A 17428-nucleotide genomic window follows, 5' to 3' on the forward strand; every position below is an offset into this window, starting at 1 on the left:
GACCATATGCTGCAGCTTCTCTCAGGCACACAGGGGTATTGACCCTCAGGCACAGACACGTAGGTTGTTTCACTTGCTGACCAGACACACTTGACAAGTGTCCTCATAAACCGTAGAACAGTAGCATTTAATAAGAAGCAGCACAGCCAGTGCAAGTTAAGTCTTATGAGCAACAGGTTCTAGTGACAAACAGTACAGTTTCCTTAGCAGGACAGCAGTTCACAGTCTTCCCAGTATTACAGGACAGCACAGTTCTAATGCAAAGACACATTAATGAACACAGCATTCTTTACAGCACAGTGAGATGGAGGAGGGGGGGGAGGGTTGCTGAGGGAGATGATCCCTGTGACACCATTTCTTACAGTCCTTATCTTTCTGCATGACAATACTCTGCACTGCTAGTTCAGGAACTCTACCTGACCTGTGCTTAGTTTCACACCTGACTTGAATCCTTTTCACTTGCAGGGGCGCTTCTGTCAGATGCAGAACACACAAACCACCTTTCTCTTCTGCTCCAGCCAGACAGTAAACAACTTCCCCACAATCCCCCTGGGGCTCTGCTAAAACATTCCCCTTCTCCTGTGACTGTGTTAACCCCTCTAGTTGCTGGATGCTTCTGGAGACAAAACTTCGTGTCTCATGTGCTTGTGTTACTGCTAACAGTTGCTGAATGCTTTTAAAGCAACAGCACTACTCCTGCATGTCACACTCTGCAACAGCACTACTTCTGCGTGTCACATATATATATATTCCCAGTAGAAGAATGTGTGACTTCTCTGTATTTTATGGTTACTACTCACCTGGGCGGTTATCTGTAGGAATCTCCGCTTTACACCGCTCATCACCCCCCATATATGTCTCTGTAATATTAACATGGGTCAGATCTTCACCCTGAAACAAATATTGTAAAAGTCACAGACAGATGGAGAAGTCACATCTATGATCAGCTCTAATCCTGCCATCTCCACCGTTCTCATTACACAAGTATAAAACATATAATACTTGTGGATAAAACAAGACTCAGCACAAGACCTTCACAGCGTCTACACATCATAGGGGGATCTCATGACACCTTCTCTCCATTTACCTGATGATCCTGAGGAACATTGGGATCTTCTTGTTTACAGTCCTGTGGAAGAAGAGGATGGGGACATCTCTCTGGTCTTGTCCTCTTACTGGATAAAACTGGAGGAAACACATACAGGGACTGAATTCATTCTTTACATACAGATAATTATAGGCATTGTGTATTTAGTCCTATATATTACCTGGTAATGTGAGGGGCTGGGGACCCTCCATCATGATGTCCTTGTACAGATCTTTGTGTCCTTCTAAATACTCCCACTCCTCCATGGAGAAATAGATGGTGACATCCTGACACCTTATAGGAACCTGACACATACAATGATACCGTCAACCCCCGATCCCTTCATAGCGGTACTGTATAATGATCCAGCATTCCCAGCAGTGTCACCTCTCCAGTCAGCAGCTCAATGATCCTGTAGGTGAGTTCTAGGATCTTCTGGTCATCGATGTCCTCATGTATCAGGGGGTGAGGTGGAGGCCCAGTGATTGGACTCAGGGATTTTCCCCATCCCTCAGAAACAGGGTCCTGACAGCTCTCACTAGAGATCTTCTTCACCACCGTGTAATCCTGGTTATGGAGAGACACATTAATCTCACTACAGACATTTCCAGAGTCCTCACCTCTCTAGTTCTGTCCATGTGTTATTCCCATAGATAAGAATGATGTAATGTGATGTCATCAGAATCTCTCACCTCTCCAGTAAGTCGAAAGAGGATCTCTAGGGTGAGGTGTAATATCCTCTCCACCATCTTGTCCCTGTCCTTATCCTTTCCTCAAGGGTCAATCAGGACAATGCCATTATATGAAAGATCTCCACTGAGAGAATCCGATATTGTAGGAACCTGAAGGGGAACAAGTTGAGCTGATGTAACATCATAAAGAATTCCATGTAAATAATACAATTACTAGAGATGTGATTCAGATATAAAGCAATAACGTAGTAGAGCACATTATACATCTTGAGGTCTGACAGAGATGCTTATCTTGAAATTACGGGAGTTATAAATAAATTTACATAATTTTGGAGCTATTTTCCAATACAGCCTAGCATAACAGTTTTTACAGTCAATAAAATATACTAACAGTTAGTTTATATACATCTCATCACTCCACGATGAGCTCTGGAAAGACGAGGTCATATAACTCTAGCTGCTGCTCTATGCTTCAATGTGTTCAAGAAAAGTGCTTTTTCTTCTCAGCTGCTGTAACATGAGTCCACTATTCAGGCCAAACATGCCTCAGTCCTTTGAACTTGGATTACACATCCAACCACTAACAAAGCTAGAAAGGGAAACCAGTTAAACTTTATCTTGAATCTTAAAATATCTTAAATCCCCGAGCCCGGATGGGATACACCCGCGAGTACTGCAGGAATTAAGTAAAGTAATAGACAGACCATTATTTTTAATCTTTAAAGATTCCATAATAACAGGGTCTGTACCACAGGACTGGCGTATAGCAAATGTGGTGCCAATATTCAAAAAGGGGACAAAAACTGAACTTGGAAATTATAGGCCAGTAAGCTTAACCTCTACTGTGGGTAAAATCCTAGAGAGTTTCCTAAGAGATGCTATACTAGAGTATCTTAAGAAGAATAACCTCATGACCCAATATCAACATGGGTTTACGAGGGACTGTTCCTGTCAGAGTAATCTGATCAGCTTTTATGAAGAGGTAAGTTCCGGACTGGACCAAGGAAATGCAGTGGTTGTTGTGTATATGGACTTTTCAAAAGCTTTTGATAAAATGAGAACAATGGGGATAGGGGAACATATATGTATGTGGGTTAAGAATTGGCTCAGTGATGGGAAACAAAGGGTGGTTATTAATGGAGCACACTCAGACTGGGTCTCAGTTAACAGTGGGGTACCACAAGGGTCAGTATTGGGCCCGCTTATTTTTAACATATTTATTGATGACCTTGTAGGGGGCATACAGAGTAGTATTTCAATATTTGCAGATGAGTCTAAACTCTGCAGGGTAATCAATACAGAGGAGGACAATTTTATATTACAGGAGGATCTATGTAAACTAGAAGCTTGGGCTGATAAATGGCAAATGAGCTTTAATGGGGATAAATGTAAGGTAATGCACTTGGGTAGAGGAAATAAAATGTATAATTATATGCTTAATAGTAAAACACTGGGCAAAACTGTAACTGAAAAAGACCTGGGTGTATTGGTGGACGACAAGTTCAAGTTTGGTGGCCAGTGTCAGGCAGCTGCTGCAAAGGCAAATAAAATAATGGGATGCATTAAAAGAGGCATAGATGCTCATGAGGAGAACATAATTTTACCTCTATACAAGTCACTAGTGCGACCACACTTAGAATACTGTGTACAGTTCTGGTCTCCGATGTATAAGAAAGACATAGCGGAACTAAGAGAGGGTGCAGAGAAGAGCGACCAAGGTTATTAGAGGACTGGGGGTCTGCAATACCAAGACAGGTTATTACCCTTGGGGTTATTTAGTTTGGAAAAATGAAGGCTTAGGGGTGATCTTATTACTATGTACAAGTATATGAGAGGACAGTACAAAGACCTTTCTACTGACTCTGAAGCCTGAGACGAGGACAAGGGGGCTTCTTCTACGTCTGGAGGAAAGAAGGTTTAATCATAATCACAGACGGGGATTCTTTACTGTAAGAGCAGTGAGACTATGGAACTCTCTGCCGCATGATGTTGTAATGAGTGATTCACTACTAAAATTTAAGAAGGGCATGGATGCCTTTCTTGAAAAGTATAATATTACAGGTTATATATACTAGATTCCTTGATAGGGCGTTGATCCAGGGTACTAGTCTGATTGCCGTATGGAGTCAGCAAAGAATTTTTTTCCCCAATGTGGAGCTTAGTGTTGCCACATGGTTTTTTTTTGCCTTCCTCTGGATCAACATGTTAGGCTATGGGTTGAACTAGATGGACTTAGTCTTCCTTCAACCTTAAAAAAACTATGTTGAAGCTTGTCTCCACTGAGATTCTTATATGATGCAAGCAGTCCCTTAATTATGTCAATACATGTGTTTTTGGGAACACTATTGAGCTTGGTTTTTTGCAAGATTTTGTCCTTCTCTGAACTATCATGTACAGTTGAGAAGCATACTTATTGACCATAAACACTTTCACGACTGTAGACAATTTTTTAAATAAATATCAATGTTGGTCTGCAACTTTGTCCAAACTTTTAATTTGCGCTCTCTGTGTATTCAGAGAACGCGGTTCCGTAGACTGAAGCAGCTGCCACTGCCGGGTCTCACGTTACTAACGTCATTGCCAGTGGGACATGAGCGCGAGTGACCTATGCAGCCTCGAGAACAAGGCTGCATAAGTTACTCGCGGTCATGTCACCGCTCATCATTCCGGCTTTCACGCTGTACTCTGCGAGAATAGGTGGAGTACAGCGTGAGACCCAGCTGTGGCTGCTGCTCCCGTCTGTGGAGCCCTGTTCTCTAAATGGGGCACCATACACTGGAAGACGACAACAGGGATCATTGTGGGAACTCCATTTGGACTACAGCGGATCAAAGGTTTTTTTTTTTTTTCAATAAATGGGGGAGGGGGGGATTGTTGGGGAGGTTTTTTTCCCAAATAAAGATTGTTTTGTGTGTGTGTGTTTATTTCTTTTGACTACTGGGTTAGTAATGGGGGTGTCTGACAAACACCTCTCCATTACTAACCTGTGGGCTTGATGTCAGCGCCAGCTGCTGACATCAGCCCTACAATCCCATTACCCAGATTGCCACCGCAGGGCAATCGGGAAGAGCCGAGACTAAGCGTCAGAATTGGTGTATCTAATGGATGCGCCATTTCTGGGGAGGCTAGGGGCTGGCCTTATTAGACTGGGAAGGGGCCAATATCCATGGCCCTTCCAATCCTATTAATATCAGCCCCCAGCTGTCAGCTTTGCCTTAGCTGGTTATTAAAAATAACGGGAAACTACGTCAGTTTTTTTAGGGTCCCCCCATTTTTAATAACCACCAAAGGCAAAGCAGACAGCTGGGGGCTGATGTTAATAGGCTGAGAAGGTCCATAGATATGGGCCCCTTCTCAGCATAATAAGACCAGCTTGGTCAATATGGCCGTGTGAGGGCTTATTTTTTGCGGGACGAGTTGTACTTTTCAACACCATTACTAGTTTTACCATATCGTGTACAGGAAAACGGGAAAAAAATTCCAAGCGCGGTGAAATTGCAAAAAAAGTGCAATACCACAGATGTTTTTTTAAATTTTTTTACCACGTTCACTGAATGCTAAAACTGACCTGCCATTATTATTCTCCAGGTCATTACGAGTTTGTAGACACCAAACATGTATAGGTTCTTTTTTATTTAAGTGGTGAAAAAAAATTCCAAAGTTTGGTAAAAAAAAAAAATAAAAATGGTGCCATTTTCCGAGACCCGTAGCGTCTCCATTTTTTGGGATCTGGGGCCAGGTGAGGGATTATTTTTTGCGCACCGAGCTGAAGTTTTTATTGATGCCATTTTGGGGTAGATCCGATGTTTTTATCGCCCGTTATTGCATTTTATTGCAATTTTGCGGCGACCAAAAAACGTAATTCTGGCGTTTATATTTTTTTTCTCTTTACGCCGTTTACCGATCGGATTAATAATTTTTTTATGTTGATAGATCGGGCGATTCTGAACGCGGCGATACCAAATGTGTGTATGTGAGGTTTTTTTATTATTATTTTATTTTGTATGGGGCGAAAGGGCGGGTGATTTAAACTTTTATATTTTTTTTTATTTTTTTAATATCTTTTAAAACATTTTTTTTTCACTTTTTGCTTGCTTCTATAGTCTCCATAGGAGACTAGAAGCAGCACTTGTTTGATCGGCTCTGCTACATACAGGGGACGAGCAGATCCCCTGCATGAAGCAGAAATGGTCCTGTGCTATGAGCGCCGACCACTAGGTGGTGGTCATAGCGACCAGCTCATGACAACCACTGGTGTCTGCTGCAGACCCAGGGTTGTCATGCCCACCCATCGGCGACCCACGATCACGTGACGGGGTCGCCGATGGGCGGGGTAAGTGACGCGGTTCCCGGAAGCGCGAGTTAAATGCCGCTGTCGGAGATTGACAGCGGCATTTAACATGTTAACAGCTGCGGGTGGATCGCGATTCCACCCGCGGCTGTTGCGGGCACATGTCAGCTGTAAGAATCAGCTGACATGTGCTCGGTTCAGTGCGGGCTCAGCGCCGGAGCCCTCACTGAACCGGGGGTGATGGCCCAAGGCGTACTAATACGCCATGGGTCGTAAAGGGGTTAAAGGCACTATCGAAGCTTTACATTATATAAAGGTTTTAGGACAACATCTGCTTCATCCAGACGTCTATTTCAAGAAAGGTCTTGCATATTTTGTCAAGACAATGCTAAACATCCATGCATCCATCATAACAGAATGACTTTGCAGAAGAGTTATTTTGTACACTCATATATTGGAAATTTTTGTACGTGGGTGATACCAAATATGGTACTTTTAAATTGGGGATAGCATTTTCTATTTTTTTTTATGTAGCTGGCCATCATAGGAGTACAAAGATGGTGCCGACAGACATGGCAACCTAGAGCCTACAATTACTTTGTAGGGGTGGGGAGATGATGGTCACTGGAATGCTCAAGCCCACTGGTCATTCCCATCACTATTACTATAGGCTGTATGTCACACCTCCAATACCTGCCCTGTCTGGTGTTGGCTCAGCTCCTGAGGCGGCTCCATACACCCAAGTTAATTGTGTGACATACAGTGGCTTGCAAAAGTATTTTCGCCCTCACTGTTATTTTTTTATGACGGTTTGCATCAGTTCATGTAAAGAACATGCCTACAACTGTGAACATTTGTTTTTTTTATTCTGAAGGAAACAAATAGGACAAAATAACTGAAAACTTCAGTGTGCATAACTTTTCACCCCCTAAAGTCAGTACTTTTTAGAGCCTCCTTTTGTGGCAATTATAGCTGCAAGTCTTTTTGAATTAGTCTCTATGAACATTTCACATCTTGCCACTGGGATTTTTGCCCATTTCTCAAGGCAAAACTGTTCCAGCTCCTTCAAGTTAGATGTTTTCCTCTGGTGAACAGCAATCTTCAAGTCTAACCACAGATTCTCAATTGGATTAAGGTCTGGGCTTTGACTAGGCCACTCCAAAACATTTACATGTTTCCCCTTAAACCACCGAGTATTGCTTTAGCAGTATGCCTTGGGTCATTGTCTTGTTGGAAGGTGAACCTCTGTCTCAGTCTCAAATCACTGACAGACTGAAACAGGTTTTGCTCAAGAATATCCTTGTACTTCAAACCATCCATCTTCCCCTCTATTCGGACTAGTTTCCCTGTCCCTGCTGCCGAAAAATATCCCCACAGCATGATGCTGCCACCACGTTTCACTGTTTCACATAGCATTTACCTTGGTGGCCAAAAGATTACATTTTGGTCTCATCTGACCACAGCACCTTCCACCATACATTTGGGGAGTCTCACACGTCTTTTGGCAAATTCAAAATGAGCCTTTCATTTTTTGTGTCTAAGTAAAGGCTTTTTTCTGTCCACTCTTCCATAAAGGCTACGTCTATGAAGTGTACAGCTTATTGTGGTCATATGGACAGATACTCCAGTCTCTGCTTGGGAATTCTGTAATTCCTTCAAGGTTATCTATAGTCTCTGTGCTGCCTCTGATTAATGCCCTCTCTTGGCAGGTTTGTTGTGGTACCATATTCTTTCCATTTGATGATAATGGATTTGATGGTGCTCCGGGGGATCATCAGAGATTGGTTACTTTTTTATAACCCAACCCTGACTTGAAATTCTCAACAACTTTGTCCCTGACTTGTTGGGAGATCTCCTGGTCTTCGTGGTGTTGTTTGGTTAGTGGTGCCTCTTTCTCAATTGTGTTGCCTTTCAGAAAAGGTAAAGTTTATATACTGACAGACCATGTGACACTTAGATTGCACACAGGTGGACTTCCTTTCACTTAGCATGTGACTTATGAAGGTAATTGCTTGGACCAGAAATAATCATAATCTGTATTTATATAGCACCAACATATTCCGCAGCGCTTTACAATTCAGAGGTTCACATACAACAGTAACAAAGTTAAAGATAATACAATAATTAAAGCAAAAACAATGATGACCCTGCTTGTAAGAGCTTACAGTCTACAATGAGGTGGGGGTGACACAAAGTACAGGGGCTTATTTACAATGATGGTCCAGTCATCTTGAGGGAATGAGGGATAGATAAAGGCTGCATGAGCTCATCACCAGCCAGTATTTGTAGTGCTTTTGGTTGTGGTGGAGTTTGATGGAGAATTATATTCAGGGAAATAGTGAATGGGCTATATATAAAGGGACTTTGATTAGGGAATGTGATAGGCCGACCTAAACAGATGTGTTTTTAAGGGAGCGCTTAAAACTATGTAAGTTGTGGATCATCCTAATTTCTTGGGGTAGAGCATTCCAAAGAACAAAAGCAACTCGGGAGAAGTCTAGGAGCCGGGAGTGGGAGGTACGGATTAGTGCGGATGTTAGTCGAAAGTTGCTTGCAGAGCGTAGAGAATGGGTAGGCCGGTAAAAAGAAATGAGGGAAGAGACGTAGGGGGTGGAGGGCTTTGTGGGTGAGAACAAGCAACTTAAATTGGATCCTATAATGTATGGGCAGCCAATGACTGACACAGAGTGTAAGCATCCGAGTAACGATTAGCCAGATAGACGACCTTGGCTGCTGCATTAAAGATGGACTGGAGAGGGGAAAGTTGAGTGAGGTTAAGAAATTTTTAGGGGCTTCATAGGAAAAGGGGTGAACACACATGCACATGCCAATTTTTAGTTATTTGATCCCGTAAATTTACTTTATACCTATATTTTTCTCACTTCACCAACTTAGACAATTTAGTGCTGATGCATCACACACAAATCAGATTACAAAAATATACATAGGTTGTAATGTAACAAAATTGGTAAGAAGCCAAGGGGGTGAATACTTTTGCAAGCTATCGTATATGTATGTCAGTAGTTAGAAAGGCGTATGTCATTTTCAATTCTAAATAGGGTTTATTTTGTTTTCATATTCTACAAGATATATACCTCCCAGTATCCCGGATCCAGTAAGATTGTCCCAAATTTGGGAAGCTGTCCCGGGAGGTCGTGCGTATGTATTTACCTCAACTGCATCTGTGGTCCCCAGCACACATACAGTACACAGTTCAATATAATGGTGGATCAGTATACATTCAAATCCCTCTCATCCACCGCTCAGTCTATGTAAAGACTGAAGGACATACCAGGACCTTTAGGTCGCATGACATTATCCAGTATTATGCTTTATACTTGTGTAATATCTAGATAGAGAGAAGGTGTCATGAGATCTCCCCTATGATGTGTAGATGGCTGTGAAGGTCTTGTGCTCAGTCTTGTGTTATCCACCAGTATTATATGTTTTATACTTGTGTAATGAGAACAGTGGAGATGGCAGGATTAGAGCTGATCATAGATGGGACTTCTCCATCTGTCTGTGACTTTTACAATATTTGTTTCAGGGTGAAGATCTGACCTATATTAATACTACAGAGATATGTGTGAGTGAAGGTGCACATCCTTTTATTGTGCATAGGACTACCAGAGAAAGCCAAGTAGAGTGCTGATGTATTTCCTGTAATCCCATAGACAATGAATAATTCTAAGCCAGAGATTTACCCATTTACTGTGCCCCACATGTACATGGATACTCATGGATTTATCACTGATTTTTCTGTGGTGTTACATAGGACTGCAGGTGACATCTACTACATTATCTGCACTCGTAGACTTATCATTGTTATCAGTAATGATGCATTTTCTTTTTGCCACTAGAAATAAACCTTCAGATGGATTAAAAAATATATATATGTCTCAGAAAATGGCAACAAACCAGATTTGAAAAAAAAAACAAAAAAAACAGTACTGAATTTTTTTTCAAGCACTAAATGTGGGGAAAAAAAACTCCACATACCTCCACCTGCAGAGCCGCCACCACATATATGGCTGTTCTGTGCGCACAGGACCTGTGATGAGGTCACAGGAGGGGAGGAGTCAGGGGTCACATGATCAGGGGCCTCAGTGGATGCAGGACTCTGCTGTGCTGGTTGTCATGGTGCTGGATGAGCTGAAGTTTATGTGTGGGGTCAGGAGGGGTTTACAGTGTGGATGTAGCAGAGCCGCGTGTGTACGAGGCGTACGGAGCGGAGCCGCGCGTGTACGAGGTGTACGGAGCGGAGCCGCGCGTGTACGAGGCGTACGGAGCAGAGCCGCGCGTGTACGAGGCGTACGGAGCGGAGCCGCGCGTGTACGAGGTGTACGGAGCGGAGCCGCGCGTGTACGAGGTGTACGGAGCAGAGCCGTGTGTGTACGAGGTGTACGGAGCAGAGCCGCGTGTGTACGAGGCGTACGGAGCGGAGCCGCGTGTGTACGAGGCGTACGGAGCGGAGCCGCGCGTGTACGAGGTGTACGGAGCGGAGCCGCGTGTGTACGAGGTGTACGGAGCGGAGCCGCGTGTGTACGAGGTGTACGGAGCGGAGCCGCGTGTACGAGGTGTACGGAGCAGAGCCGTGTGTGTACGAGGTGTACGGAGCAGAGCCGCCTGTGTACGAGGCGTACGGAGCAGAGCCGTGTGTGTACGAGGTGTACGGAGCAGAGCCGTGTGTGTACGAGGTGTACGGAGCAGAGCCACGCGTGTACGAGGTGTACGGAGCAGAGCCGTGTGTGTACGAGGTGTACGGAGCAGATCCGCCTGTGTACGAGGTGTACAGAGCGGAGCCGCGTGTGTACGAGGTGTACGGAGCGGAGCCGCGTGTGTACGAGGCGTACGGAGCGGAGCCGCGCGTGTACGAGGTGTACGGAGCGGAGCCGTGTGTGTACGAGGTGTACGGAGCGGAGCCGCGTGTGTACGAGGTGTACGGAGCGGAGCCGCGTGTATGTACGAGGTGTACGGAGCGGAGCCGCGTGTATGTACAAGGTGTACGGACCGGAGCCGCGTGTATGTAAGAGGTGTACGGAGCGGAGCCGCGTGTATGTACAAGGTGTACGGACCGGAGCCGCGTGTATGTAAGAGGTGTACGGAGCGGAGCCGCGTGTATGTACGAGGTGTACGGAGCGGAGCCGCGTGTGTGTACGAGGTGTACGGAGCAGAGCCGTGTGTGTACGAGGTGTACGGAGCAGAGCCGCGTGTGTACGAGGCGTACGGAGCGGAGCCGCGTGTGTACGAGGCGTACGGAGCGGAGCCGCGCGTGTACGAGGTGTACGGAGCGGAGCCGCGTGTGTACGAGGTGTACGGAGCGGAGCCGCGTGTACGAGGTGTACGGAGCAGAGCCGTGTGTGTACGAGGTGTACGGAGCAGAGCCGCCTGTGTACGAGGCGTACGGAGCAGAGCCGTGTGTGTACGAGGTGTACGGAGCAGAGCCGTGTGTGTACGAGGTGTACGGAGCAGAGCCACGCGTGTACGAGGTGTACGGAGCAGAGCCGTGTGTGTACGAGGTGTACGGAGCAGATCCGCCTGTGTACGAGGTGTACAGAGCGGAGCCGCGTGTGTACGAGGTGTACGGAGCGGAGCCGCGTGTGTACGAGGCGTACGGAGCGGAGCCGCGCGTGTACGAGGTGTACGGAGCGGAGCCGTGTGTGTACGAGGTGTACGGAGCGGAGCCGCGTGTGTACGAGGTGTACGGAGCGGAGCCGCGTGTGTACGAGGTGTACGGAGCAGAGCCACGCGTGTAAGAGGCGTACGGAGCGGAGCCGGGCGTGTACGAGGCGTACGGAGCGGAGCCGCGCGTGTACGAGATGTACGGAGCGGAGCCGCGCGTGTACGAGGTGTACGGAGCGGAGCCACGCGTGTAAGAGGTGTACGGAGCAGAGCCACGCGTGTAAGAGGTGTACGGAGCAGAGCCGCGCGTGTACGAGGTGTACGGAGCGGAGCCGTGTGTGTACGAGGTGTACGGAGCGGAGCCGTGTGTGTACGAGGTGTACGGAGCGGAGCCGTGTGTGTACGAGGTGTATGGAGCGGAGCCGCGTGTGTACGAGGTGTACGGAGCGGAGCCGCGTGTGTACGAGGTGTACGGAGCGGAGCCGTGTGTGTACGAGGTGTACGGAGCGGAGCCGCGTGTATGTACGAGGTGTACGGAGCGGAGCCGCGTGTATGTACGAGGTGTACGGAGCGGAGCCGCGTGTATGTACGAGGTGTACGGAGCGGAGCCGCGTGTGTACGAGGTGTACGGAGCGGAGCCGTGTGTGTACGAGGTGTACGGAGCGGAGCCGCGTGTATGTACGAGGTGTACGGAGCGGAGCCGCGTGTATGTACGAGGTGTACGGAGCGGAGCCGCGTGTATGTACGAGGTGTACGGAGCGGAACCGCGTGTATGTACGAGGTGTACGGAGCGGAACCGCGTGTATGTACGAGGTGTACGGAGCGGAACCGCGTGTATGTACAAGGTGTACAGAGTGTATGTAGCGGAGCCATGTGTGTACGAGGTGTACGAAGCGGAGCCGCGTGTATGTACAAGGTGTACGGAGCGGAGCCGCGTGTATGTAAGAGGTGTACGGAGCGGAGCCGCGTGTATGTAAGAGGTGTACGGAGCGGAGCCGCGTGTATGTACAAGGTGTACGGAGCGGAGCCGCGTGTATGTACAAGGTGTACGGAGCGGAGCCGCGTATATGTACGAGGTGTACGGAGCGGAGCCGCGTATATGTACGAGGTGTACGGAGCGGAGCCGCGTATATGTACGAGGTGTACGGAGCGGAGCCGCGTATATGTACGAGGTGTACGGAGCGGAGCCGCGTGTATGTACGAGGTGTACGGAGCGGAGCCGCGTGTATGTACGAGGTGTACGGAGCGGAGCCGCGTGTATGTACGAGGTGTACGGAGCGGAGCCGCGTGTATGTACGAGGTGTACGGAGCGGAGCCGCGTGTATGTACAAGGTGTACGGACCGGAGCCGCGTGTATGTAAGAGGTGTACGGAGCGGAGCCGCGTGTATGTACAAGGTGTACGGACCGGAGCCGCGTGTATGTAAGAGGTGTACAGAGTGTATGTAGCGGAGCCATGTGTGTACGAGGTGTACGGAGCGGAACTGTGTGTGTACGAGGTGAGCAGAGCCTCACGTGCACGGGGTGCATGGAGCGGAGCCTCGCGTGCACGGGGAGTACGGAGCGGAGCCTCGGGTGTGCGGAGCCTCACGTGCACGGGGTGTGCGGACCGGAGCTTCGTGTATGTACAAGGTGTACAGAGTGTATGTAGCGGAGCCATGTGTGTACGAGGTGTACGGAGCGGAACTGTGTGTGCACGAGGTGAGCAGAGCCTCGCGTGCATGGAGCAGAGCCTCGCGTGCACGGGGAGTACGGAGCGGAGCCTCGCGTGTGCCGAGCCTCACGTGCACGGGGTGTGCGGAGCGGAACCTCGCGTGCACGGGATGTATGGAGCGGAGCCTCGTGTGCACAGGGTGTACGGAGTGGAGCCACGTGTGTGTACGAGGTGTACGGAGCGGACCCACGCGCCTGTACGGAGCTGAGCCACGTGTGTGTACGAGGTGTATGGAGCGGAGCCGCATGTATGTACGAGGTGTACGGAGCGGAGCCGCGTGTGTACGGAGCGTATGTAGCAGAGCCGTGTGTATCTGTCCCTTCCATTATTTTGCTATAGATGCTGTCAGCTCTCGTCTTCTCCATGAGACTTTCCACAAGAAATACAATCACATCTCGCCCCCGATCTCTGTGCGGCCGCTCATGTCTCTGATCAGGGCAGGGGAAGAAGCTGATCGGTATTTGCTCATCGCTCTTAAGCTTCCTACAATGGAGAAAAGCTCAGAAGCTGCAGGTCCTGAAACAGCCGGACAGGAGATGGTGGGTAACGATGAGCTGAAGGACAGCTCACACCTCCCGACTTATACAGAACAGAAAGAGGGTGAAAATCTCTGCCCTCGGGGCATCTAAAGATGCTACTGAACTGTGCAGTTTTTGTGATTTTTTTCTCTATAGGCTTCTAAGTGGAGCCTGAGAAAAACACTTGTAAAAAAAATGCCATTGCATTTTTAAATGCAGAATCAAAGCTTTTCTGTAGTATTAAAAAAGCATCAAAACGCAGCTTCAATCTGCACCAAAAACGCATCAAAGAGGGAAAACGCCTAAAAGAAATATAGCAAACACGCAATAATCAGAGAAGATTGTTTTTGAGTCCTGTGGTGCGGACACCTGCAGAAAATGTGTAGAACAAAAGCAGCATTTACACCTCTTGTGAACACTACCTCAGTGTTACATTTTTATTCAAATTTTTTTAATGGGTTTAATGAAAAGTTCATCAATCACGCCATTGTTTTTACACTATTTACAGATCACAATAAATAATCTGATCGCTGTGTTGTGCAGGCCGTTACAATTACAGGGACACAAATGTCTGATATTTGCTGATTTGTGATGTTTATTTTTAAAAAGAAAGCTCATTAAAATGACATTATTGTAATTGTTTTTCATTATGTTTTACTAATTTTAGAGGAAGAAAAAAAAACAGACTTTTTCTTTACCTCAGGTATACAGGGACATAGAGATATATTATATACAGCTCTGGAAAAATTAAGAGACCACTGCAAAATTTTAATTTTCTCTGATTTTTCTCTTTATAGGTATATTTTTGAGTAAAATGTACATTGTTGTTTTATTCTATAAACTACTGACAACATGTCTCCGAAATTCAAAGCTAAAAATTTTGTATTTATTTGCAGCAAATGAGAAATCGCCAAAATAATAAAAAAGAAACAGTGCTTTCAGACCTCAAATACTGGAAAGAAAACAAGTTCTTATTCATTTAGAAACTACAATACTCGTGTTTTAACTCAGGAAGAGTTCAGAAATCAATATTTGGTGGAATAACGATGATTTTTAATCACAGCTTTCATGCGTCTTGGCTGCTTTCCACCAGTCTTTCACGCTGCTTTTGGGTGACCTTATGCCAATCCTGCAACAAAAATGTAAGCAGTTCTTCTTTGTTTGATGGCTTGTGAATATCCATCTTCCTCTTGATTACATTCCAGAGGTTTTGAATGGGGTTCGGGTCTGGAGATTGGGCTGGCAATGACAGGGTCTTGATGTGGTGCTCCTTCATCCACACATTGATTGACCTAGTTGTGTGGCATGGGGCATTGTCCTCCTGGGAAAACCAGTCCTCAGAGTTGGGGAACATTACCTGAGCAGAAGGAAGCAAGTGTTTTTCAAGGATAACCTTGTATGCGGCTTGATTCATACGTCCTTCGCAAAGATTAACCTGCCCAATTCCAGACTTGCTGAAGCATCCCCAGATCATCACCGATCCTCCACCAAATTTCACAGTGGATGCAAGACACTGTAGCTTGTATGCCTCTCCAGGTCTCTGTCTAACCATTAGATGACCAGGTGTTGGGCAAAGCTGAAAATTAGACTCATCAGAGAAGATTACTTTACTCCAGACCCTCTATGGTCCAATCCTTATGGTCTTTGGCAAACTTCAGCCTGGCTCTCCTTTGCTTCTCATTGATGACATGCTTTTTTCTAGCTTTACATGACTTGAGGCCTGCCTCTTGGAGCCTGTTACGAACTGTTCTTGCCGTGCACTTCACCCCAGCTGCCATTTGCCATTCCTTTTGTAGGTCACTTGATGTCATCCTGCGGTTGCTGAGTGACATTCGAATAAGATGACGGTCATCCCGGTCAGTGGAGAGTCGCTTTCGCCCTCTGCCGGTCTGTAGCTTTGTTGTCCCTAATGTCTGCTGCTTGACTTTGTTGTCATGGACTGCCGTCTTCGAAATTTTAAGGATGGAGGCAACATGGCGCTCACTGTATCCCTTTGCTGGTAAAGCCAGAGTTGAGCCGCCCTTTTCCTCACTCAAGACTTTTCTTTTCAACTCCTTTGGCATGGTTACAAGTTATTTTTTCATTCAAATTACTTTTGGGCTATTCCTAGCACTTGTTTTGCCATCCAGCTTGTCCTATTGCAAGATGATTGTGAAGACCACAGCAGTGTTTTTTATACTTTCCCTCGTTACATAAGATTTGGTTCAGGTGATCAGAAGCACATTAAGAAGAATGAGTAGGACTTTGGTTGGAATTCAGCTGACACTGGAATAGAATGACTGTCAGACATGTAGATATGGTGATTTTCAGGAAACTGTGCAGTCGTCTCTTAATTTTTGCCAGAGCTGTATATTAGTGCATCCCTATGTACCAGTATAATCTGCCTGTGGATTCAGAGCCTGCAATACACTAAATTATCCCATACTAATTAGTGCAGGCTGTGGCTCATTGTTTTAGCTGCTGTCTACAATGATACAGGTTGTGTGTTCAATTCCCGGGGAGGAAGTCACAAGAAAAGAAGAAAAAATGACATTTTTGTTATTTTTTTTTCATTATTTTTTTTAGTAATCTTATAGAAAGAACACAATCTGACTTTTATTTTCCCACTAGAATACAGGTACATAGAAATGAACTGCTTTGTACAGATGTATCTCTGTCGTGCCCCTGCAAAGACTCCTGTCATAACAAGGACAGTACCTAAGTGTGATCCTATAAATGCCCCTAGATATCCCTACCATATCTAGGGGCATTTATAGGACCACACTTGGGTACTTGCCTTGTTAGGACAGGAGAATTAGCAGGGGCACAACAGAGAGAAAGAGTATCATCCTCCTCGTCATTTGTCCTATGTCTATGTGCTGCCACTGCTTGAATGCAGAAAGAGGATCCTTTTATTACTGGATCTAATAGTAACATCCAGGCCAGTGCTTGTCTCCTATGTTTCCACTTCGGTCACTGAGAGGTGCCATGCGTTTGTTGAGGACAATGCGGAGCGGCGGTGGTTCAGTTCTTGGATTGGTTGGTGCTTAGTCAAGCAGCTATGGGGTTAATTATTGCCTCCTTTCTGTAAGCTCTAGGCAGAGCTGTTATCTGTTTAAATCCCTCAACCTCTGACTCTCATTGCCAGTTGAAGCTTCTCTTTCCTGGCTCTGTATTGTGCTATCTGCTTTTGCTTTGCTTATTGAATTCCTGTTGTTTGATCACAGCCTGTTTCCTGACCATTCTTTGTCTTCTGATTTTGTGCCTTGATTGCCTTCCTGTTTCTGAACTGGCTAACTTGCCTCTAGTTTGCTGCTCCGGACAGCAGCTCTCTCATGGAAGCAATCCACTGGACCCTGCTGTAACACCAGATCCCTGCACAAAGGTTAATTGGTGAAGGCTGGGATTCTTTTGGAATCTGACAGATGGAGGTAGTCTTTTTGAGGCTACGACCTCTGACTGACGTAAAAATAATATCCAAAGAGTCATTGTTTACTCCCATCATGTTTGGTAAGAATTCCCTGTGA

At 46.2% G+C, this 17428-nt stretch overlaps 1 protein-coding gene across 1 annotated transcript in view; it reads right to left on the reverse strand.

The window, feature by feature from the left end:
• The window catches only part of LOC141270599 (uncharacterized), a 52907-nt gene that overhangs the window by 8646 nt on the left and 26833 nt on the right, over nucleotides 1-17428 (reverse strand). The window contains exons 8-9 of the mRNA XM_073680679.1: nucleotides 8557-8567; nucleotides 6696-6702 (exon numbers count right to left, since the gene is read on the reverse strand). Of these exons, the coding sequence (XP_073536780.1) occupies nucleotides 6696-6702; nucleotides 8557-8567 (18 nt within the window). The remainder of the gene's footprint in view (nucleotides 1-6695; nucleotides 6703-8556; nucleotides 8568-17428) is intronic.

Source organism: Phyllobates terribilis, unplaced genomic scaffold, assembly GCF_046119375.1.
Source record: "Phyllobates terribilis strain yellow unplaced genomic scaffold, ASM4611937v1 Scaffold_5__5_contigs__length_657084704, whole genome shotgun sequence".
Lineage (NCBI taxonomy): Eukaryota > Metazoa > Chordata > Amphibia > Anura > Dendrobatidae > Phyllobates > Phyllobates terribilis.